The 26,641-nt window shown below is 40.9% G+C and overlaps 1 protein-coding gene across 2 annotated transcripts; it reads right to left on the reverse strand.

Annotated features, from left to right (window-relative positions):
• Positions 1–7,370: 7,370 nt before the first annotated feature.
• Positions 7,371–25,940, reverse strand: b3gnt2b (UDP-GlcNAc:betaGal beta-1,3-N-acetylglucosaminyltransferase 2b). Of its 2 annotated transcripts, XM_044045991.1 has the most exons (4): positions 25,673–25,940; positions 13,365–13,430; positions 11,663–11,794; positions 7,371–8,630 (listed from the first exon to the last, which is right to left on the reverse strand). In XM_044045991.1, the coding sequence occupies exon 4, from the start codon at positions 8,603–8,605 to the stop codon at positions 7,415–7,417; it is 1,191 nt and encodes a 396-aa protein (XP_043901926.1). In that variant the 5' UTR covers positions 8,606–8,630; positions 11,663–11,794; positions 13,365–13,430; positions 25,673–25,940; the 3' UTR covers positions 7,371–7,414. The 2 variants fall into 2 exon arrangements, with proteins under 2 accessions (XP_043901926.1, XP_043901925.1); XM_044045990.1 differs by lacking the exon at positions 13,365–13,430.
• Positions 25,941–26,641: the final 701 nt, after the last annotated feature.

Raw genomic sequence — 26,641 nt, forward strand, 5'->3', positions numbered from 1 at the left:
CATTATTATCTATTATTCAGCTCACTGAAACCTAAAATAATTGTTTAAATAAGCACATTTTCCAACTGGACAAGCTCTTGTGTCCCAGAATCATGGTCAGTATTTGCATGCATATTTATTTTGATCCTGCGCATGTTCACACACTCTGAAACAGCAAAACAATAGTGTTTCGCTTGTATCCTAATAAGTTGTGTGTAAACACTAAATACAGCGGGGTCCCGATGTCATGTTCTGTAGGGGCCCCCACGGGTCCATTTTGCCCGGGGGGGGGGGCCCAAAGCCCCTTTGATAAGAAAGCAAAGGTTTCTGTGGCATGAACAAACACGCACTGCTTACAGAGAGACAGGCTACTCTAATTTCATCCATTCATTGGAACTGGTGTTCCTTAAACACAGGCTCCCCCTCGGACGAGCCCGTACCTGTCGAGCGTCGTGCGCCATGCCATTTCAACATCGAGCAAACAGGCCATTTCCTGCATGTCGCTCCTTTAGCTGCAGCGCGGGGAGATTTGGATGGAGGGGGGGGGGTGATGAGTCACTCCCTCCGTGTCACATCCTTCACCCAGCAGAGCTCCACACTCACTGTGACCAACTGTTTCCTCTGCTCTGCTGCTGCTGCTGCTGCTGGCATCCGTTTGGAAAAAAGAAGGAACTTTCCACAGGTCTTTGCAACGAGACTAAAAATGTTCCAATGTCAAACATTTCAAATCTGACCTCACAGCACCAGGAACACACAACAGTGCACAATACTCTTATTTGTATGCAAGTGAAAGTGTGCATTCATTGGAATGACAGGTGAAGACAGTAAAACCCGCTGGGACACCTGGAGAAACACGTCAGCTCTTTAGAGCACATGATAAGCAGAAAATCGCTGCTTCCATTCATTTCTGGGAACTGAGGATCCAGTTTATCATCCCGGCTTCCTGGCAGCACGCTGATTATGTCAGGATGTAGTCATCGCTCCTCCGTTCACACTTGATCGTCACCCTGTGCTGTTGTAACAGAAGGTTTTTAAACAATCACATTCAATTAAATAGAAAGTGGGGAAATGAGAAATTTGAGTTCACTCAGTTGTGATTTCAGTCTGGGCCAAGATGAGCTTTCTGTTTTCAGACGGTCCAAAATGAAAATGCACTTTGCAGCAACCAATCAGACATAATCAGATTTAATTTGACCTTTTAACTGTTTTCATTAAGTCGCATGTTAAACGCGGTGAAAGAGAGTGCTTGGAAAGAGAGTGGAAAAGTGCTCAGTGGCAAGAATGACTCAGCTTTCGCTCGCTCTCTGATTCAGACTCGTCTAAACCTGGATCAGAAAATCAGCTTCATTTTCCAGCTCTTTTCTCATCTGGACCATCCTGCAGTTTCTTCAGAGGAGAGAAACTGAGCACATCGTCACCGCATGAACGTCAGCAGCCCTGAAAGTATCTGCACTACATTTATATTTCATCACAATATGAATTCTTTTTCCACTTTTGTCTTCACAGTGTTTACTGAGCACGACCTGAATCTTCATATTATGAGCTCATTTGAACCGTTCATATTTAGGTCACGGAAAAAACAAACATAGATCCCTTTAATAGGATTAGTTTATTGAATATCAAAGTATTAAATATAATCCTTTGGATGCTCCCTAAATGGCCATAATCAGATTAATCAGATCTTATATACATGTGTCATCATCTGCCACGACGACGCCGATGACTCAGTGTGAGCCCTGATACGTGACATAAACGCCTCGGTTACTGTAAATGAATCCATTTCTGAGTTGATGTCATTGCAGGATGTGAGACAAACTATTCAGTGTCAAGTGTCAAGGTCATCTAACGTCGACAGGAAACAACTGTCAAGTCTGACAGGAAAAGGAAACCACTTTCAAAGGTGGACGCCACTGAAGTCTGAACTGAACCGAGGAAGAAGATTCAGGCCTTGATGTGTGATGGTAAACAATCAGCTGAGGTGTTTTTTTGGTTGGTTACTTATCTAGGACATGTGGGGAAAGCTACACTTACAAAACATCCCACCCACTCCCGTCAAAGCTCCGCCCCCTAACACACATTTGTAGTTTTAATGATAGATTTGTGGGATGTAAAACAAACATTGCTTTAATATTTAATATCTAAAGAGATTACACAAGCACTCACTAATCCTCATTAACCTGCAAACTTCCTTAACCCTAAACTCTTAATCTTAAATTAGCCTTTGCATTATTGGCCTTTTCTTAAGTCTTATGTCCCCACACACACACACACACACTGGTGCTGCTGCATATCCCTCATGCACACTTTTTATTTTTATTATTTGTGCACCTACATCCTGCCCCAGAGGATGATAGCCTCCACCTTGGGAATATGGTCACCATGGCAACCATGTCCCATGCATCCCTTACCCTTGTGTGGAGAGTAAACACCCTTGAGATGGAGGGACAGTGAGTTTGTGTGTGAGAAAAAAAAAACAAAAAAACACCACACACCGTTCAGCTGCTGTCTCCTGATATCTGTTTGTCTGACCCTAATTAGTCGCACGCCGTTGCCGTATTTTTAGAGGCAGCGTTTCAGATTATTTAATCCCCAGTGGTATTTTCAAACGCGACAAATATGCTCCGATTGGAAAACAACACATTACACTCATTTCTCTATGAGCGAGATATTTTGCCCTTCGAATAATCCCAGAAATCCTACATTGAACAAAGAAGATGATGGGTTAGTTTCACTCGTTCTGCAGCCGCACAGATACAGTTTTTATATTTCCATTACAAAAAGGCCTTCAGGCTGCAAGCACAGCTGAACTGACTGAACAGAAATGGAGCAGTGGAGCAGAATGAACAGGGACTTTACACACTGCTGCCCTCTGCTGGTCATACACACAAGTCCCTTTAATGACGACATGTTATATATCTGTTACAAACAATATAACAGTCAGTTTAAAGTCGAAATAATTATCCAATAATTATGGATTTTAATTATTTTACTGCAGTTTTGGGTCATCGAGTCTTATCACCACCTCAACAGCAGGGGGAGCTCTGACATTTGACTTAAATGAACATTTATCTCATGAAAGTGTTGCTTTCATGTGACTGAGCCCAGTTACACTAAGTATAAATAGTGAAGAAAAATCTATTTTCTGTATTAAATCAATAAAATAAATTGGAGACTGTCTGGCTGAGGAAAGAAAGAAAGAGTAGGTACAACTTAAGCACATTAAGTTGGAAAAGCAAAGTAAATATGTTTCATAAAGCAGGTAAAAGGTGTAGGTAAAAATTTTATATCCCTGATTTTCCTAAATTAATATTTTTTTCCCCCATAAAATGTTGATCAGGGTTTCCCCGAACTCCAAACAATGACGTTCTCTAATATCTTGTTTTATCCACAAACAATATTATTCAGTTTTAATGATTTCTTTGCAAAAAAAACTAGAAAATATTCACGATTTAGCAGCTGAAAAATCAGAAAGTTTGTTTTAACTACATATATATAAAAACAACAACACTTAAAGTGATTATTCGATTTGGGAGAAGTGAATATCAGGATTAAAATACAATTAAGAACTCCTTAGTGAATGTTCGAGTTTATTGTTTGCTGCAAAATGCACTTTTGAAACTTCTCATGAGCAGTTCTTCGTGTTATAGCGCCGGTGGACAAAGTGCTCACACTTTACTCACACGGTGTGTTTCTTGCACTTCACCTGCTCAGTCGTGAGTGAAATACGTCCATGTATATTAAAAAAAAAAGGAAAAGCCACAGAGCTGATAGGGCTGAACACAATTATTATTCTACGGAGTGAAGAAAACATCTTTGTTTCTCACAGATCTGCACAAATATCACACAGCAACCATTTTAAATATGTAAAAATGACATTGTGAATCATTCAATCACAATTTCAGTCAAAATACAGATGTAATACATCTTTTTCTCTAGAGCTGATGGGATTCATCAGCGTGATGCGTGGTTTAGAGTCGACAGAGATTCATCTACAGCTTTAAAATCAAACTACTCGAGAAGCAAAACAAATGAACGGCGATGCTTAGGCCACACAATTTATTTGTACAACAGTGAGAGTGCATAGAACAGTATATACAAAAACAGAAAAACATAACTTTATTCAAACAATCAAGTCATCCTAGGTAATAAAATATCACAATCACACTTACTATGGCTGAAGGACAATCTTATACATACAGTACGTAAACATCAGGCACAGATTCTTGTTTATTTGTCTATTTGTCCATCTCTGTCTGGTGTCCGGGGAATGTAGGAGAGTGATGAAGCCATGTAGTTTCAACCTCGACTGAATGGACGACGGAGAGCGAATGAATCTCTTTGTGTCACAGAAGGTGGTGTGATTGAATACATGCAGTAAACGGTCAAAGATTTTACAGCACACGGTTTGTTCTTGGTGTCTTACAGCAGCAGTTTCATCACAGGACTGCCTTCTTCTCTTTTCCTAATCAGCTTTAAGTGTTGTATTAGTATCCTGAAGTTTTCCTACACAAACAACGGTGCTGCTACACATAAAGACCAGAGAACACTGAGCGTCAGAACACGGCGTGTGACGATTACAAATGAACAAAGTTACACATCAGCCTGGACAAATGGAGGGGGGGGAAAAAATAAACACCTCCACAGACAACCACCAGACTAAAAGTACCAATTAAATGGCTTTGAATAAACAGTAAACCTTTCAAGTAGCCACAAATGATATGCAGCAAACAAATGAATGTAACTGAAGTTAACCGCAGAGCGACAAGAGAAGGCGACACACGACCCAGAGAGAGAGGAAGTGAACGGGTGAGAGAGACTTGACTTACAGAAAAAATAGTAATAAATAAATAAATTAGCTCCAGAGACCGGGATTCTAATATATGACATTTAAAAAAAAAAAAAAGTCTAGTAATTTAGTTATCGCATGAAAACATATTTTTAAAAAAATCAAAAAAAATCAATAAATAACGACCTTTTAGAATCCCTGTGATTGTCTTTTAATGGCCAGATATCTCCGATACGAATAAGAAGACGCTATAGATAATTAACGAACAGTAAAGCTGTTGTGTTTCAAACTGAAGGTGTCTGAAACATCAAGGGTCGAGAAAACGGAAGTCAAACAAGCGGAACTTCACCATCTCACCCGCAGGAGGAGCTCTAACCGAGGCATCTTCACTCACGTCGAAAAGCGTCAACTTAAAACGACTTAAACCAACATTTATTCCGCTCATTTTAACCCATGCTGACACATTCATTCAGACACTAACATTTCCTGCTATCACTATAGTATCAACTGGCTGTCACCTAGTGAAGGAGTGAAGGACGGTGTAATAGATGCTTGTCCAAAACCTATGGATGACAAATGTTAAAAGTTGCGATAGATACCCAGTCGTTATTGATACTTTTCTAGAATTTAGCGCTGGGGATTCCTGAACACAGAGCTGTGATTTCTGACTTCACCACCAGAGGTCAGGCTCCTCTTTTTAAACCAATACACTCCACTGTAAGGAAGGGCTGTGAGTCTCCACACAGTCCTGTGACATCAGCTGCTTTTCCCTGAGTCATGTTCCCTCATTTGGACTTGTGAAGTCAACAGAGTCTTTTTATATCTTTCTGGATAGGACTGAGGCCAGTTACACTGTGTAGAAATACTGAAGGAAATCCACTTTCTGTATTGACATGAAGTGAAATAAATCAGAGATGGGCCGACCCTGCACCGGGGTCAAGAGAGAAACAAAGAGCATCTCCTACTGCGAGACAGGAATTGTCATAAAAGATGTCTCACAGCTGTTTAAGAACATTAAGACAGGAGGAAAAGTCAGTATGTGCAGCACTTCTCTCATACAGCAGGTAAAGACAGCATGTGAACTAAAGCCAAGCTTCTTCAAATAAATAAAAAATGAGGACATCAATCCCAAAATCAGTTCCTGACCAATTAGAACCTCTCACCAACAAACGCAAACCCTGTCAGGAAGCTAAAACACACGGGATATGAATTAGTAAAAGACCTGAAATGAACATGGATACAATCTGCCGTTGATTCCACAGGGACTAAAGATGCCGACAGCTCTTTCCCTGCAAACGTGATCTTGAACAAATGAAATGAAGCCTCCTCGAGGCTACATAAGGCAACATTACAGAGCCACTTTGTCAAACAGTGAGTGCACTAAACATGTTTAGACACCTGCATTTTAAAGCATGCTCAAGTCCCGAGTCTCTGGCGTCACAGTAAAGACACATCACAACAAGTTCAAGTTATAGTGAACACTTTGCACTGAAACTCTACTGTGGCAGCTCAAAGTGAGTGTGTGTGTGTGTGTGTGTGTGTCAGAAATGCACTTTGGGTTCAAAAGAGCTTGTTTGTATGTAAGCCGATAACCTGAAGCAGAATAAGACAGCATTTAGATTTCTCCACACAAACGCCAAGCCAAGCCCAGACCTGCTGAGCTGTTCAGAGACAGATTCCTACTCCATGTACTTCCTAAAAACAAAGTGTGTATTTACTCCACCAAAACTCCCCCGTTTAAACATGAAATTAGTCCAACTCTTTAAAGTATGAAAAAACCTCAGACAGCACCAGTTACCAGGAATCAGATAAGCTAGCATTGGTATATATTTTTTTTTTAGAAACAAAATGAACCTGTTTAAGAGAGTTACTAAACTGCAAACCATAAAAAAAATGAATTAAAAAGTTACGTTTCCTTAAGCTGTGAGGGAGAAAAGTCTTGAGACCGAGTTGGATTGAGTCACAAATGAATACTTTTGGGAATACGGGAGGGGGCGGGGGAAGCAGCACAAACAGAGCCTCCAGCAGCTATTACCAAGATGTGTTCACCGGGAAGCTGGCCTGAAGCTAGACGTGCTAATCTGCTGTATGTGGGAACCAGTCGTTGAACAAATATCCACTTTTCCATGTTTGTAGACAGTTGGTGGCGGAAACCGTGTCTCTTCCCTTACACAGACAGCAGAATCGCAGATGGACACATCCCAGTTCATAGACGTATAATACAGCATTTAGACACTCCATCCCGGAGCTGACACAGTGTTAAAGCATTATAAAGGCCATAAATAGTTGGGATATAAATATGTGCACACAGAGAAAGTCGTGGTCACTTTGGGTAAAGCTCGTTTGACACAGAAAAGCAGGATGAGCTCGCGAATGGATGTCTGACATCAAGTCAAAATACTATGGTGGTCAATTTTAAGAAACAGAGCCAACACTACACTGGTCCTCATATTTAGAGGTATAATGCATCGAGTGCACGAAGCAGCGGCTCCAAGTGACCTTTATAATAATATCTTTACTTAAAGCTGCCAACCTTTAAACCACCATATGAAAGATTATGTAAATCATCACTGACATTTTGGGAGCATTCCCTAAATGTCCCCAACAAGGGACGCTTCACTTGATGCCAAACTGGCTGCGGTGGAGTCGTCACTGGCAGTTCAGGTCAGCGCTACTGAGCCAGGACCAGATCTGGATCATTTGCTGCGGGCTCCTTGAGTGCACAAGAATTAAGCTCTTATAGGCGCAGGGGTTGGACCTGTACTTCTCCTCTATGTCAAATGTTCTGAAGCCTTTGTGTTTCTCTGGGCCCAGTCCTAGCTTCTTCAGACACATACCTGTGTATACATCGTCTATTGGGTAGAGCGGAACACGGTGTGACACACCCTGCAGACGAGCTGCCAGGTTACCAGAGTAAAGGTACCCTCCGCCTCCTGCGTATGGGGGGTACTTCCCGACGTACAAGCTCTCTGGGATAAAGTACTTGACCTTCTTGTCTCTGTGCGGCCCTGCGTCCGTGATCACGTCACCGACAAACAGGTCCCGTGCTTTGGGCTCCGAGAGGCCCTTGAGGAAATCCAGGATGTGGTAGGTGTTGACAAACACGTCGTCGTCGCCTTTGAAGATGAAGTGGGCATCCGGGCAGCGACTCTGGATCCAATCCAGGAAGAGAACCTCTTTTACAGTCAAGTTGAAGAACGAATCCCGGTAATCCCACTGGATGAGGTCTCGGTGGCGGGCGCTCTCATCGTGCAGACTCTCGGACAGATCTGGGTGGTAATCCCAGGTTGTGGCACTGCCTAGAAGGAAGACCGTAACTACCGTCTGATTGGCTATAACACCGGCCTGGCCCCACGACTGACGGATAGCCTGGCGGCGGTCAAAGTGCGAAACCTGTGATTTGATAGCTAAGAGTAGGAACGGTGGCTCCTTACAGATATCAGGCTGGTCCAGCACGATTGGATAGGAACGACAGTGCATGTAGAGTAGAAAGTCCTTGAAGCGGTCTGGGAGGGAATTGTAGTCTTTCACCTGAGTGGTAACCCTGACATTCGGCTCGCAGGGGTTGGACAAGCCGGTCTCAGACAGCCACTCGGGCAGGTCCGAGGTGCTGTAGTTGAAAGCCAAGACTGGATTGTTGTGAAAGTCCACAATCTGCTGCTGGCGGTTCCAGTAGGCTGCGACGGGAGCCAATTTGGTCCAGAAGGGGGCGGTGGGGATTAGCACCTTGTGACGTCCGTTTTTCTTTTGACTGCTGTGTCGAAAAATGAGGATGAAAACAAAGAGGTTGACCATCACCACTGTCACCGCAAGCTTCATCCTCTTCCGCGCCATCGCCATGACAACGCCCTGCACCCGTAACCACCTGAGTAGACACACACAAAAAAGACCATGAAGACGCTATCAAGAGGAAACACTTAGGTTCAACAGTTTCAATTCAATAACATAGTACCAACATCTAACAAGCAATGGCCTTTGGAATGAATATTAATTGCAATTTGAAAGTGGAATTAGTCGAATTAGACGGAGAGACTTCATGCAGAACCACTTATCAGTGAAGTAACTTCCGTGGACGCAAATGGAAATGGCCAAATGACAGGATACTAAAAAGAAATTGTCCTGCTTGCACAGAAATCTGTAGTCCAGTTACTAATTTCTGTAGAGAATCTAAAGCTGAACTCAGAGACTCGGCAGGTAAATAAACCTGAAGCTTATAACAGATACTTATTTATATAAAATCATGGATTGATTGTAGAACCAACACAAAAAGTATATTTAAATTCAAAGACTGTTTGGCTTTTACAAAAAAAGCCATCTTGATGTTTTAAACATGTTAGTAAAGCTTTACACAGAGGAATACAACACACACACACAAAACACTGGTGGACACTGAAAGATAGCACACAAATGCACACAAGTCAGAAAGGCAAGAGAGAAAACACAATATATACATATATACATATACATATATATACATATATATATATATATATATATATATATATATATATATATACACATATATATATACACACACACACACGTATATACATGTATATACACATACTGTACATATATATGTATATGTACAGTATATGTATATATTATACTATTCTGTGTTTTAAGGTACCGTTCAAGTGACCCAATGGGAAATGAGACGGCACGTGTGCCTTGAAGAGGCAATCATTAAAAGCAGCACACACACTAACGTTCGAACATGATACAATAAAACAATAAAACCAGAATGTATCACCTGAGGTCATGCAAGATGAAAAAAACAAAAGGCTCTTTGATACTCTCTTGGCTCTACAGCTGAGGTATACTGCTGTGTCCTGTAAACCGATGACGGAGCGGTGCTAACTTAATAACACTGCGGTGCATTTACACATTGTCCAGGTGTCTCTATATTTAATATACAGTATTACTTACAGTATAAAGTAAGGATGTTGGTGGAGTGAGGACTGATGCGCAGGTGTAATGTACAGTTCACAACTTTACGTTTTTTTTGCAACCCCCTAGGAATGACCTATGACAGACTAACAAGATGGCAGTAAGCTATCAAGCTATCATGACATAATCATCATGCACTTTCTACATGGGGGTAGTCGCTGTGAAATTAGCAGAGAGAAGATGGTCATGGCATATATGAATATTTGCCAACATGGCAGCGTTCGCCTTTCTATATAGCCTACGTTCTACATCTCAAGGTTTGATTCCCTTTGCCTTTTCTCCTTCACATCTTCACGACTCTCGTATGTGGCCGCGTTGGAATGCAGCGGACAGAAATCTGTCACAGCAATGGAGAACCTTAATCCCGGTGAGGAGTAGATTTGAACAGACAATACAGTCTTTCAGAAGGTTTGAGTCAACCTCAGGTTGCTGCTTTGGCACACTCACACATACTCGTTGTTGATAACCTTCTCTTCCCCGCGTCTCACCTTTCATTGATTACAAAAAAAAATGTTTTCCTCCATCAGCCTCTGGGCATCTCATTACATCCTTCTGAGAGAGATGCAGCCACACGAACCGTACAACATCTAGAGTTTTTATTATGTTATTAATGAACTTCACCTTCTAACATCGACTTGATTAATCAACCAACTGTTGCAGTTAAGGCCCAGCTGAGTGATCGCTATTGGACAGATTTTTATAAAGACACAGAACTACTGCATCCCCAGCATTGCCTACGGGGATGAATAAAGTTTTATGCATTTGAAACTGGAGACACGGAGAGAAAAGGATATAGATTGAAAAGAAGACAGTGTAAACGGTGTAAAATGTACGCAAAGTCAAGTTGACCAAGTTAAATTTGATATACAATGACTTAGTTGCTTTTATTTCCTCTCAACCATTGGCTGTATCGTTGCCTCTGTATCATGTTGCTTTCTCAGCCTCCTAGCAACTGCTGCACTCCTGTTTGTTCTCTGTCCTTTGTTTACACCATTTCCCCTCTCCTACTTTTACGGTCTGTTCTTCATCCATTTCCTTGCCGTTTTGTCCTCTCCCTTGAATTGCGACGGTGACACAGAATGATGAAAGGCAGCAACATAATTGGACCTCTGAAGAGAAGACACCCTATTTTGCTCATGTCCACCGACGTCTAGAAGCCATCGAAAATATCAGACCACGTCCAAATTTGGTTTTACGCTATTGGGTCCGAGGATGCGTTCAGGGTGAAAGAGGAACGTTTTAGATTTGGACTTTTGCGTGATGTGCACATGATTGGATCACTCGGGACGAATGCTAATACCACTTCTGAATGAGTCATCAGCTTAGCCATCGGTGTGGTTTACCATGTTTACATAGGCAGTGATGTGTAAACAGCCTGCAATTAGCTGTCAAACTACTCAAGCCAAACAGGATTTCACATTAGACTTCATGGCATTAAATTTGTTGAATAAATAGTTACAAAACATAAGCACATTGTCCTAGGTGAAAGAAGGGTGGATCTTGGAGCTTAGTAATAGTAGTAGATAACATTATTATCCCTGTGGGGCACTTTTTTTACAGGACACCACATAGATGACAAAGACAGCAGACATCAACAGACAACATAAGGAACATTCTACCTACCCACCCTAGTGGGCCAGCTGGATAACTGGCCTATATTAACTCATTTAGCTTTATGGCTGGTAGAATATAATGCAAATGTAGATCTTCTAGGCCGTTTGATCTTTGGACTCTTTGCAGAGTCACTAATCAGCACAGACAGCAGAGGTGTACCAAAATGATTAGATCTTAGAGCCGGTCGTTGATAAAATGTACAGTTAGTTGAGGTTGGTGGGTGATGGGTGAGAGACTGCAGAAAACAATAGCAGCAGGTTTCTTTTAGTACACTGCAATATTTGATGATGGGTCGACTGTATGTGAAGGTGCAAGTTCAAACTGTAATCTTACCTGTGCAGGGGAGTGGGCCTCCTCAACTTGACTTGTCTTTGCGTCTCCTGTTCACTCTTACCCCATACTTAACTCTGCCCTCTAGGGAAGAGGAGCCAGCTTGAAATGTGAAGGAGTGGAGGTGTGTTGAACCTGAAAACAGATGAAAAAACCAGCGTGTCAACAACTATGGGGAACTTTGTAATAAGAACTGCAAAACTCCTTCCTTTTCCTCTAGAAATCTAACAAATGGGAACAAAATTTGGTGAATGAGCAGGTGAATGAAGAGGAGTCCAGGTTAACGCAGTCCAGGGTAATCTAGGCCCCATTCAGACCTAACCTCTTTCCTTCGTCATTATATTTGACAGGGAAGCCAAAATGCTCCCATGCAGGGGATTTAAATGATGCGGGGCGTTCAAGCTCACCATGACCACGCTGTGTGTAGACTGAACATGCGCACAACTTTTTTTTTTTATAAATCAATCCGCGGATCACGGGTGTGCTGAACCGAAGATATTGATCCGAACAGATCGCTGATGATCCGTTGCACCACTAATTAGTGGCGTATTCCCACCGGCTCCACTCGCCTCAGCACGTCACGGTTAAGTTGAATCTCCACTACAAAAAAACCTACCTACTTAACATGGGCGGGGTCATCACTGCACGGCTGAGTGATCACCGGTGCTGTCCCTAAATACACCAGACTCCTCTGTTAAATATAGAGATTTCCCTGGTAGTTGTTGGAGATTAACCCACATTTTAGGGTTGTTAAGTAGGTTTAAGTTTGGCACTGTTGGGCTTGATTTGTGTGTGGAACGTCTCTTCCTATGACGGCCCTCTGGCCAGTCAGCGGCCGGCAGTCTGACCAATCATTGCATACTCAGCACGTTTTGGAACCTCGCCGGAACAGGTACTAAAAATAGTGCCTGGTATCAGGGAAAAGAAGCACAGGGAAAAAACTGAGGAGTATCCTGGCAGATAGCTCTCAAATCATTCATTCCAAGTGCAATACGTATTCTTAACTCCACGAAGTGACCACCAAGCTTTTATGACTACTTCTAATTTCACATTAACCATTTACTGCTGCTCAAATTCACTATCACAATTGGTGTATGTGCAAAAATTAATATTAAATTCTAACGCAATATTTTCAGATTTGGGACTCATAAGTTAGAGCTTCTCTAAATGAGCTCTGAGTGAGGAAAACATGGGGCAAAGTGTTATCGCTAAGGGTAACCAGAAACTTAATTTTTCAGATAGAGGCATGTGCTGGCCTTTGTGTTAATTCATTATACCTGCACTACTTGGTACAGATCGTTTAGAGGCAGCCAAACGCTCTACTGTACTTTTCTGACTGTCAACCAACTGTCATTATAATTCTTTGGCTGATAACCATCACCCACAGGTGTCTTGGTAATTATTTCTTCTCAGTTTTAGGACCACTGGGTTTGCAATGTGAAGTAAACACCAGACAAGCACCTTATTTGTCTTCGGTGGATCAGTAAACCACCACCATTTACTGGTGAACAAAAAAAACAACCCAAAAACGAAAAGGATCTTAATAGAGACCCTGTGTGGAAACTTGCTTTTATACACATGATTGAGTTTCATTAATCATTAAACCACCGGGCTAGATATGATGGGTGAGCAGATAATGAGGCATATCACCTTTCACTGAGGGGAACTAAGACTCTGAAACACTCACTTAAAAACAACCATTTACCCAAAACTGTTGAGCAGAGGAAGTATGGTCACAACAGTCAGTTGCCAGTGTTGTGTCTATGACGTTCTGTGGATACAAAAACAGGACTTTTAAAATACATGTAGTCCAAGATGGTACAACTACAATTGCATGTTAAATAGGACTCAAACTGGACTAAGTGCTCTGTGCATGTGCCACAGTTCCTGCCCTTGCGTTTTGACCTAGAAAGAAAAGACAGAAGAAAACGAGAAATACACACACACACACAATCCAGACCACTACACTTTTGAACTGCTGGGGAGACCAAATTGATGCTCTGTCAGCTAAAAGCATGGAATATTTTTAGTTTATGAATGGAAAGGTAGACTCAGAATGGCACTCGACATGCTAGCCATTAGCTACCAGAAAACCAGAAACCACCCAATGCCAAACAAGCTGAAAGTGCAGCATATTGCCACCTTGCATACTGGACCTATTCGGATCCAAAGATGGCCTGAATTCCACCATGTTTGCAGGGATTCGATCAAAAGAACCAGCTCAGGAAAAACAGACGAGTGGATGGTAGTCAACGGTCAGCTGTGTTTTTGAAGGAGAGGACAGGACATAAGACAATATAAATGAAGCAATAAGCCTTAATAGCAGTAAGTAAAGCTTTCTGCAACTGTAAAATGTTTATCATTGAAATGATCACACTTGTGGCTTGCACAGACATTTTGGTGTGCCTATTCCCGACCTACTTAACAAATGCATGTGGCTAAAATCCCCAGAGCCACTGAAGTGAATATTCAGGTTCAAGGTCATTGCAATAGTGCCATCTAAGTGTAAACCCAGCACTCACAATTAGTGCATCATTATGAAAAAGTAGTAGTTTAGTACTGTAGTGCTAGTTTGTATTCTACAACGGAGTATTAGGGCCACATTGAGAAAAAACTCTGAGAACAGAATCTGAATTCTGAACGAGAATAAAGTCGTAACTCTACGACTTTAGTCTTTATTCTCATAAATGTACGAGAATAAAGTTGTAATATTCCAACCTGTCGTTTTAGAAGACCTGCACCTAAAGAGGCCCCAACGCCTTATGGCATATGGATTCATATGATAAACTAGAGAAACCACAAAACCCCTCTGAATGGCCCACTGATGCAGCCACCGAAAACCCGGCAGTCGACCAGTTCCAGCCATTTCCCCCTCCACAAAAGCAGCGATTTCCTCCAAGTCCGCAACTCTCCTCTTCTAAAACAACAGGTTAGAATATTACGACTTTATTCTCGTAAATTCACGACTTTAATCTCGTAAATTAAAACTGTGAAATCTGTGAAAATGTTTTTTTCCTCAATGTGGCCTTAATCCTCCTTCGTAGTATTCAAACTGCATAATGATAATTTCTTTGAACAATTTAATCTCAAAGTTATTTAGAATAAAGATAAATCATGCAATCAGTTTAGCACATTAGCACACACTGTGCCGCAATAAAGGCCTTTTCAAAGACATTAGTGTGAAAGAGGTCACCAGTGCAGACACGACAGGCTTTGCACATGTGAGAGCAGATAAGGAAGCAAAAAGCAGACAAGTGACGACCATTGAAGCCAGGTCTGTTGGACAAAGTTCAGTCCTTAAATGAGTATGGAGGAAGAACGGCGACAGAGTGATGACACAGCGATTCGACTCGACTTCTGTTTGAATGTGAACATAACGGAAATGGAGTGAAATTGGATTTGGGTTTAGCATTAAATTTCTCTGCGGCCTCTTACTCCGGGCAACATGTATTAACAAGCAGTGGGAGAATTGGGAGAGGGTTCGGGTTTTTGCTGACACTGCTGAAAGCCGAGAGAGTGAGTCACAGTGAACTACAGCAGGTGAGGCTTTACTGGGGTGTGCAGTAAAAGTAAAGATGAACTGACAGTTGAGATCAAGAAAATTCCAGGCAAATATCTCAAACACTAGACATTTAGCGCCATCTCCTTGAATCCAAGAGCATTTTCCAATAACCTTTTGTCAACTAAATAATGAATACAGAAAATAAATGCTATTTCATCACGTATATACACAATACATTTAGCCAATGTTGTTGTTCTCTTATGAACATCGGTGTCACAAAAACAAATTAATAATGAATTCATTAATATGATTAGCTTCGAGGGTTTCTTGATTGAAAACAAGCAATTATAGTTTAATCATCAGCATTTAGGTCAGGCAGCCCTACTTAATTTGACATGCTTCTCTCTTGCTCCACATCTCAAAATCCACAGGCTGGTTCAGTTTTGGGTCCACAGAGAGAAATATTCAGCACAGGAGCCTCTTGCCATGCGCTCCAGCTAAAACTGCCTCTGCTTGGAATATTGTCACAGACTTAGCATATGCATTTCCCAGAGATGTGCCATCAGTAAAACATCTTTGGCTACACAAACGTCTCACAATTGACAATCCATTTTCCCGGTGTAGCTGCCCATTGCGTTGCAACATGTTACACCCATTTCCATTTCAACTTGAATGTCGTTCATGCGTTACGCAACGCACCATCAACAGTCTGTCTGTATAAACTGTACGATGCAAATAGGTTGCACTGCAGCATGTAAAAGCAACCAAACAGCCATGTCCGAACACAACTCGACCAAGGGCAGCAGTGTATAAGAGGATGTTTCGGCACGAGGGAATACGGGCCTAGTGGCGACATGGTGTGAAAAGAAGCGCACCATAAATAGCCCAAGGGCAGCAACGGAGGAAGGTGTTTCCTGAACTGGAGCCTGCCCACCAAATATCAACAGTCATCACTGGTATTCACAAAGGCCTAAAGGTCCCACTGGAGGTGGTGGAGATAGTCACAGACACATCGGCTTGACTGATGATTTCCCTGTTTTTTTAAGTTGGTCCTTGCAGCGGTTTTCTTGTTCAATTAAAAAGAACAGTTTGGTGATGTTTGGTTGTATTTCAGTTTGACACAATTAAGGTCTTGATTTGTTACATAACATTCAAAGAACCATTAAGCATCATCCCTGATTATCTTGTTGGTTTCATCATTTTGAAAGTTTGACCCCATTGGAGGCACACACACACACACAGACACACTTAGAATGGAATTCCCCTTTATCATCACATTCCACTCTGACAGCACATGATCCACATCACTCACAGAGAACATAATCTAAGCTTTAAGTGAGTGTGTATACAGTATGTGTACTGATAAGCGTTGTCCCTCTCTAAGTCAATGTTTGATTATAGAGCTGAAACGATTAATCGATTACTAAATTAATCGACTATTTTGATAATCGATGAATCGGTTTGAAGCTTTATTCATGATTAAAGCAAGATTTTCAATTGTTTAAACTTCTTAAATATGAATATTTTCTTAATTTCTTTGCTCTAGAGAACAAAGAAATCATTCAAAGTCAATCATTTTGGTTTGTGGACAAAAGAAGACGTTTGAGAACATCATCATTTCCAGGTTTGAAAAACATCGATCAACATTTTTTAAGGTTTTTCTGATATTTTATGGATCAAACGATTAATCGAGAAAATATTCGACAGATTAATCGATTATGAAAATAATCGTTAGCTGCAGCTCTATTTGATTAATGCATGACACATGCCATGTGTAATCCTAACCCATGACTCCCAGTGTGACTTACTGATCGTGGACACCATGTTCAGTCAACTCTAATCACGAGAATACTTTGTACAGTTTCGACAAAGTTTTCAGATTAACTGCGGAGTAATGAGATAAAGCAATATGATAATCCTTAGACTTTTTTTTGCCCTTTGATATCTATCTGAAGAGACCAACCTCCCTAACTGGACTACAGGAGGTGAAGTGTCTTCATCTAAACTCAATCCAAGAACACTCCTTAGGGTACATTAACCTTGATGACCGAGTGTTTCTGTTTCTTCCTTTTCCTTCCATATGTGCCTCTGGTGGCATTCAACCCTGTCCTCCGAGCAAAACACACCTTAAACGACAGTCAAACGCCACTGTGATGCAAAGCTTTTTTGTCTTGAGGATTTTCTCACTCGCTGTCAAATGACTATGAAGGAAGAAGTCATGTGGTTCTTTCCTGTGTTGGGAACTGGTATATCCGGCATCACCTCTGATTACCTCTTATGAACTACAAATGGATAAATAAGTATGTTACACATCCTCAGGATGTGACAGCAGGAAGACGGTGTGGAGGAAGAGTGCACCAGGTTTCAATCTGCTAACAGAGAGTCAACTGTGTCCAAACTTCTGTCAAATATAAAACCTAATTTCTGTGCATAAACATATTTGCCATAAAAGGAACTGTGACGTCCATGTCCCCAAAAGTTCACATCCTGCTGCTGAAACCCATGAGTCATCACTGCCGAACAGTTAACAGAAAGGAGAAATGCAAACATTGTCATGATTATTTCCCATGTTCATGCTGTTTTTATCATCACGGACAAAAAAAAAAATCTTCAGCCAAAGATGCATCATAGCTACCCTTTTTAAAGGAAAGTTGTTTGGTTATTAATATTTTTTTATATAAATTAGAGCTGTGTATTGGTCTATCCCTCTGGGATATTAAAGTTATGATCTAGAGCTGAGGGGTTATTCTTCATTTTTCCTGATGTAAAATAGAGATGATATCAATGGCACAAAACTGCAACCTAAATGAGAATCGAGATTATTTCTAAAATACCACAACTTCCTGAACATTACTGAGGAATGCAGTTAAGCTAGTCGCACTAAAGCCAGTAGTTCACACTTACAAACGTATGAAGTTGTAATAAAACACACATCACAAAGCTGCTTGCACATTAAAATACATGCCCTTGCAGTGCCAGTACATAAAGTGCAGTATTAATTGCAATGATTACAAAAGAAAGAGTGTATCATACTCTTCTCACCCTGAGGGTACACAGGCACTGGATTTAGAACTCCCTCCCAAACACTGTTGAAATGTAATCTCAGGAACGTGTCACACTCAAGTGGTTGGAAAACCATGGAAACAAAATCAGAGTCCGTGCCAATGACCACATGTCAAGTCCTACCATTAGAAAAGGCAGAAAATCTGTTGGCCTCGCAGAAGATAAGTGTTGGCAGGCAAATATTGTGAGATCGGTCTCAGTTATGCTTGGATGTAGCCATTATCATCTCCCAGTTTGCTCTGAGTGATAGCTTGTTTTAATGGTCATGTACCACTCTAGCTCATTTCCCCTCATTAAATTCCTCCTCCTCCAGCCACTCTAATGCCCAAGTACACTTCCTTTCCTGGAAAACAACTGCACAACATTGAATCACACTAATGACATGATTCTTTTTGGTGTTAATATACAACTTTGATGAATTATACATGATCCACTTCATCTAAAATGTATGATGCAACAACTAAAATCTATTTAGCAGTGACATGGTTTTGTTGTTGTTGAATCTCCTTTTGAACATTATACTTACAGTGAAAGTGTTTTTAATTTTACAATAATTGCCAGCATTTAAATTGAATAAATGTTATATGGATCTATAGATGCGTTCATACACAGTGCTCAAATTTCATGACAATGCACAACAATGATCTTCAATTAAAGCATCTATGGCTGCAATTATTATCCGAATTTTCAGGTAGCTTCACATATGCCATCGTAGTTCTCTTTTTGTGCCATGGACCCGAAACCAGAGGTTAGATAGACCTGCTCGGGCTGCATCACCATTCATCCTGTTGTAGTGTAAGTTAATGTAACATAACAATAATCTTGGAGACATTATTTGAAATCCTACATTGTGTCACTTTTACAACAAAATACCTATTACATTATTCCAATAGTTCCAGTGAAGTATTCACTTCTTTTAATTAGACCAATATTCAGAAACTAACTAAAAAAACACAGAGACATCTTGCAGTAAATGATAAATCACAGACCATAAAAACCCATTCATGTTCAAAATATACAGTCTAGAAGTGCATCAAACCATCTTAAGTAAATATCACGAGGGTGAAGTGCAAAACTGGGGTTAACTTCTTAAATCATCCAAATATTAATTGTATGAACTTGACTTTTGTAAAACGTGAAAGGCCTACTAAATTGTACATAGTAAAGTTGATACAAATGCAAGACAAGTAGTGGTCTATTTTTAAAGCCCCAACACTTGAATGCTCATTTGACCTCAGTTGCACTGACCACGTGTATGTGTCATTCGTCAAAGACCAGACTGAAAAGAAAAAGGTGCCGCAGATGGCCGCAGTACAGGCCTGGCACAATATCAACATCAACCATTTGGGATGGCTAAACACATCAGTTTACTGCTGGTGTCACATCTGACAATGCGCAACTTTAATTTCAGAAGCAGCACGGCCACTAAGCACACACTGTCCTGTATTGTCTAAATGTACTTACATGAGAATTTGCTCTAAGTGCTGCATACATGCAAGGTATTACATACAATAAAAGCTCTGTTTGTGTGTGTTGCCTATCAGAGGCAACACTGGTGTCAGTTCATTTTTCCCCTTGGCCATTAAAGGTATTAAACCCACTGATGTATTTATCAGAGTCAGGAGATACTGATGTCGGTAAAATGGCTGTAACAATATGGATTAGCCGTGTATAGGCAGCAGTATATCCCTGTAAGCTGTTTTTAATGGATCTTGGAAAACTGTAGCAAAGCACTTACATAACAGCAGCTGCATCTGTTTCTGGCAAATCACATATTGTATTTTGATCATGGGTTTTTAGAACACTGCTGTTATCAAATTGTCTTGCTCTGTGTATGGGGGTTAAACTAAAAGTTTCAAATAATTTGTTGTCCAACACTTCCTCCTATCCTCCATAGGGTAGGGCTGGGCGATATACCGGTAGTAAGAGTTATGCCGGTATATTTTTGAAAGAGATATGGAGTTGAGACAATATCACCATACTATATATTATTTTTATGTTGCCTTGCGAACACTATTTAATAAAGCCGACCCCTTCTCTCTGAGCCTACAAGCCTAGCTCAGTTGCTCAAACGTGCCCCTTGTTCTCCCACCCATGCTACGCATCACAACAGACATTTGAGCGAAAATGTGGCGGACACGGTGGCTTAGAAAAATAATTATTTCTTAACCATCTTGCTTGTTCATATAAAATAAAAGTTGAGCTTTAAAGTTTTAAGTCCATTTGGAGCCGAAATGTGCGGCTAACCGCTGAGTGGCTAACAGCTGGTGACGCTAAAAACTAGCGACAACAAACAGGCATTACGTCATCAGCTGTTAGCCACATAGCGGTTAGCCGCACATTTCGGCTCCAACTTGACTTAAAACACATCAGCGGCTCGTTGTTTACCGTGTCCGACACCGAGGCTCTTCAGTATAAGGTCAGTCAGTCAGTTTATTTGTGTCCAACATAGTCACTGTTATTTAGAAACATGCATTTGTTTGTTGACTTGTTTGTATTCAGATGAGATTGTTAATACAGAGTACTTCTACTAATGCATTCTGTGCCTGGGAGATGTGTTTAGCCTAGCTCAGCACAAAAACACTTGAAGAGAGGAAAACTGAGCTGAATTCATGTGACTCAAATAGCCATCATAAATAAAATGTTGCACATGTATCATGGTGTACCATTTAGTACGCAGTGGAATTATTTCTTGACCAATGGCAGCTGTGCTTGGTGTAAACACACACTTGGTAGAGCAGTTCACACAGGAAACAACTAAAAAACAAGATACTGATTTCCCAGCTAGTGAAAGCAATGCATAAGTAGGGCAGTTTTGACAGATGATTTCTTTTACCTGATTCCAGTTGGTACCATACGTTACATTATCACACCACTGAATTAGGAAATTCTATTGTTATCAATCTTTTAATGTAGATAAATCTGGACACAACACCAATAAAATAACCTGAAATGTGAGTGAGGTTAGCTAAGCCAAAGAGAAACAAACAGGGATAGGTGCCAATTGTCCATATGTTAGCTGGCTGATAAGTGGTGGTGACAGCAGCGAATGGCCGAAACAAAATTGCAGGATTTCTTCTGCGATTTCCCACTGATGTAAACTGAAACTGAGCTAAATTAAGGTGAATTTAATTAACTTTCTCCTCTAGCTGAAACCAGTGGAAACACAGGGACAAAGCTGGAGAAAAAGTTTATGTGTATGTGTATTGTAGTTTGACTAACTATTGTTACTACTAAATGCTACATATGTCAAGTGTTTGTTATGCAGCCAAGTTTGTCACTTTGAAATGCACCTTTTTTTAACTGCTCTTCTGTATTTTCAATGAGCAGAAAGTGCTTGTTTTGTTTGCACATTTCTTAAGTGAGCTTGCTTCCAGTCATAGGCAATAAAGAGCTCAGGCAAACAGCCAAGTAAACATAGTCGGGCTGAAAACTGTACCGGCCCAAGGTGTAACCAGTCTTTCTACACTAGGAATGTCAGGATTAACTGGTTTTGGTTGTCCCAACACATGTTGAAGGAGGCAAGGAAATAGGGATGCCATGCAAGTCTGCAGTCTGAGGAGATCTTCGGGAGAAAATTAGACTGGAAAGAGAGGAAAAGTCTTCAGTGGAAGTTAGTGATGTGAAGTGGCGGTGGACAGACACAGGTGAGTCCAGGAGGTCAGCATTCATTTGTTGTCACCTTCTATTAGCGGATGGCAGAATGATCCCGTCAACATTGGGGATTAAACAGTAGTGTCTATTGAAGCCTCCACCCTCTCCTACAGAACCAAGCTCTGTGTTCATAACTTTACCATCTTTGACATGAAATCGCATGACGTGACCAATTACCCGTGGCATGAGGGTGAAGATGGTCTTTTTGCCAAAGAGTTTGCTTCACGTATTGTACATTATCTTGAAGCACCACCACATTATGAGGAGAACATCACAGGAGAGCGATGGATGTGGCAGCCAGAAACAAAAGCCTGCTCTTAAGCAATGCCCTCTTCAGGTTTGCTATCCAAAAGCAGAAGCCAGCGACACAGAAATATCTGGAGAAAGGAAGGTTACGCACAAATGGAGTGTAATTCTGTGCACAGTGTAACAGAGAGAAGCCCGGGGAACAGAGACATCAGTGAGCCGGTGGAATATGCTGCAGTGATCTGGAGGGGTTGCTCCAACACCAGACCATCCCACATGAGGCAAGTGGACCACACCTTCTTTCTCTCAGACAAACTGCTGGAGATCCTACAGTGCATGGCCTCAGAGCAATTAGGTATTGTCATACACATAACTGTACATTCTCACACAGCTATTGATTCTAATTTTCAGATACCACATAGCGAGTAAGAGGATTTAAAATGTATCAAAACAAAACAAAACAAAACATGAATGATTCCCTAAAGCCATTACATTTAGCAATTCCTCAATGTACTGATAAGATCACACATTTGGAACATCAAACATAAAGATGATCACAATGTCCTGCAAATATAACCTTGTAGTATGTGTGACAGAATCTTATCTCTAAACATAATCTCCAACATAACAAAAATTACACTTCCCTCAATCTATCATCTATCTTTCTATTCACAACGTGGATGGCGCGGAGGAGTACAAGATTCTCCACTCAGACAACGGAACCCTCCCCTCCCCCATTTTTCAGGAAGATGAAGAGAGTGAGCACCCCGCTCCACACATCCAGCCAAAAACAATCAAAAGGCTGAAGTTCAAACATGCAAGAGCTGAAGAGGATTTTGGCAAAGGATTTCCACACCTTCTACTGTGCACTTCAACATGACTAGACTAAAGGCATATTTCCACTGGCTCTATTCACCTTGGCACGGTTAGGTTGCATCTCCACTACAATAAAGAGTACCTACTCAACGTGGGCGGAGTCATCGATGCATTGCTGCGTGAAACTGCAGTGACTTCGAGTGACTAGTGATTTTACACCAGACTTCTGTAGTTGTTGGAGATCGAACCACGTTTTTAAGATTGTTAAGAAGTTTTAACTTATTTACAATTCGCCACTGTTCTGTGATTTCTGTTCACAGGTCTCCAGAGTACTGTCTCCTACTCCACAGACTACAGCGGCAGGTTTGTGATGCCGCTCGCGAACAATGGTGCTCCTCCCAGAGATATCCCTGGTAGTTGTTGGAGATTAACCCACGTTTTTTCTTTCAACATTTTAGAAAACCAAATTTATTTTGCAAGTAACGGCTTGGATGCTCTTAAGATAATTATGTTTCTCTGCAGTGCAGTGCACTAGAAAGGAGTACATTTATTTGCTGAAAAAATATACATTCTGCAAAGTCACACACACACATCCATAAAAATGAAATAACAAAAAAACTACACACCATAATCACCGTTCACTCTTACAGGAGGTGGTAAAGAAATGGCCCCGCTTCTGAAAAAAGTTCACCAATTAGATTTAATCAACAAGTGTCAACAGCCTGATGGTTATGTGATCTTAGTAGAGAAGTGGACCAGGTTATTGCTCACCAACTGTTGTTGAGCTGAATTTACTAATTACGTAATGTTTGTTTGTTGATGTACTGAGATTGGAAGAGAAATAATAAAGTTTAATTGCTGCCATTGTTAGTACTTTGACCTTATGGGAATTAATTAAATCAATATCCAATATCTCTACCATAGCAGCTTGATTCTTATCTTGATTCTTAATATATATATGAATACACACACACACACACACACAACAGGAAATGACAAGTTTTTTATTGTATTTATATTTTGTAGTTGCATCATTCCCTTCACCTATTATTGTGAAATGACCATGGATGATTTACACAACTTTTACTGAATTGAATCAGTGCCAGAACAAGCAACGTGTAAAGCATACACACACACACACACACACACACTCACCTCGCCTGCCTGCTCTGACTCTCTCCTGTGTATTTCACAGTTCTCGCTGCATGACTTCTAGTTACCTACATGTCTACTGTAAAGCCCATAGCAAATGCACCACTACATTTGTGCAGTACCGTATACAACAGCTATAAAATCAGGGGGGAAATCACAGTAAGGAAACATTCCATACTACCAATAAGCAAGTGTGTTTTTTATTTACACATTTGACTGTGTATTTGTGACTAATGGGTCATGTGTACTCATTGCCGTCTGCTGTGCTTCTTCCCCCGACACCAATATTCCCACAGTATCCCACGTTTCTTTGCGATGTCATCAAACAAGGTCTTCTGTTGCTGTTTTGATTGAGAGACCGCAAGTACCAGAAACGACATTGTCTGCGATAAAATGAGACACTCAGAAAAACATTACAAGTACTTGAATTAAAGATACGATCTGTGGTGTGTGTGATACAAGAGCAGAGCGCCAAACAAGGACATATGGTCAGTCAGTCAGTCATCATCTAACCGCTTTATCCTCCACCAGAGGGTCGCGGGGGGGTGCTGTGCCAATCTCAGCTACATCGGGCGATAGGCGGGGTACACCCTGGACAGTTCGCCAGTCCATCGCAGGGAAATATGGTCATGTTGATAAAAAAGAAATACATCTGAAAGTTGTAATTCCTCATGTTGTCATGTGTTTGAAAAGTGTTGTAGTCATAGTAACCACCAAGACTGGATATAGCAAACTCTGGGGATGGAGGCTACTCATCCTTTAATGTGTAAACATAGCAGAGCCACTGAGCTGACACTCACACGCACACCCCCCTGAACTGCAGCCTTGGAAAATGTTGCTCATGAGGATAAAACTTTTATCGTGGTGATGCAGAGCAAACATGACATCGGAGAGAGGGAGAAGTAGGTAGAGCAGTAGGAGAATAAATTACTCTCATGTGTCTCCCTCACACACTGGATTGAAATCAGGCGTTTTATTTGTGTGACTGAGTCTTGTATGGCTTCTTAAACAGGATTTTGTTTCACCTCGGGGACACCAACTAATATTAATCCAGCTATACATAGAGAAATCGACTGCTTTTCTAAACAAGTACAAGTGTCATTGAGACGATTGTAAACAGTTAAGTTAATGTTTAGTCCATATAAAGTCGTACAAAAATGTGTTTAGCTACAAATTCAGTGTAATGTCACTGCATTTATCTGAGAGGCTGAAATTACAGCAATTCTCAGAGAACCCAACACTCAATCACTTCATAGATTACCAATTTGCATAAACTGCCCATTTTTAATCAATTCATTATTGTAGACATTTGACGTTTCAATAAACGAAGAGAAAATCTGAGCGTTTGTAGTTTTTTTGGGGAAGGAAATGATTGATACATATCCCAGAAAACACTCGTTACACTCGTTTTTCCCCCCCAAGACAGATGCTGTAGCGGAACTTAGGGCTGCTTTTACCCTTCAACTCTTGTTAATCTTCCTAAGGGTAAACAAAGAAATGTACAACAACCACACACTTAATTTAAAGCCATTCTGTTGAGACGGGAACTGGCACGCGATGGAGAAATGGAGGCTACTCACAAGGTTACTTCAGTCAGCGGTTAGATGGTCGCTCCTGATATGGACGCTGTTGCTCCTAACACAAAACGTCCTTCGAGCTCCGGGCAGCTCACACTAAGCTCACTTTCAGGTTTTTTCCACTCTTTACCCCAGAGTCCCAGTGTGGACCGGGAAACGAAATAAATCCATGCGACCTACTTCCGGTAGTTAAACGTCGCCTGTTCGCCTCCGTTTCTCCAGCGTTGACGGTTGAGGACACACCAGTTTAGGTAACGAGACACGCACTGAAACTCACCGTGCAAAGGGGAGGACTCGTGTGTTATGGGCGGAGCAACTCCACCACACACACACACACACACACATACACACGTGTGGAAGTCGTATTTCGATTTCATGTGCATCATTTGTTTGCAATGTACCTCACTAAGGCCCAATTGTAATGTTGTTAAAATAACTTATTAACAATATGAATGTAACAATAACCAGTAAATGCTTAAATCAAGGGTTTTCCACCACCAGATAAGCTCGTATCTCTGATGCTATAAACATTGACACTTTAGGAGGTTGGGATTATGAAGATTTTATACACTTTATACAGCACTTCCTACAAGGGATACTTGAGTAAAAGTTGGTTAGTCACTTTTTATAATATTACTTAAGTAAAAGTCTTAAGGTATATGACATATATTGTATTTAATTATCAAAAGTGATTTTCTCATATAAAATGTACTTAAGTTTTTGAAGTAAAACAAAGTGCAGAGTAAGGATTGAGCCATGGTAATAATAAATATTATCAGTGGTAGGGTGAGTTGTCTTTCAACTGGAAGAGTGTGGGTTCAATTCCTGGCTCCGTGTGTCCTTGAGCAAGACACTTAACCTCATGTTGAAGAGTGTGAATGGGTACGAAAGATGTGTGAATGGATGAATGGCAAAACTGTAGTAAAGTAAAGCAGCTCATCAAGACCAGAAAAGCTCTATATAAATACAGAT

Source organism: Solea senegalensis, linkage group LG15 (genome assembly GCF_019176455.1).
Source record: "Solea senegalensis isolate Sse05_10M linkage group LG15, IFAPA_SoseM_1, whole genome shotgun sequence".
NCBI classification, from domain to species: domain Eukaryota; kingdom Metazoa; phylum Chordata; class Actinopteri; order Pleuronectiformes; family Soleidae; genus Solea; species Solea senegalensis.

What these genes read in the sequence shown, in the direction of transcription:
- b3gnt2b (XM_044045990.1), bottom strand. Translation starts at nt 8,605, where the DNA reads ATGGCGATGGCGCGGAAGAGGATGAAGCTTGCGGTGACAGTGGTGATG.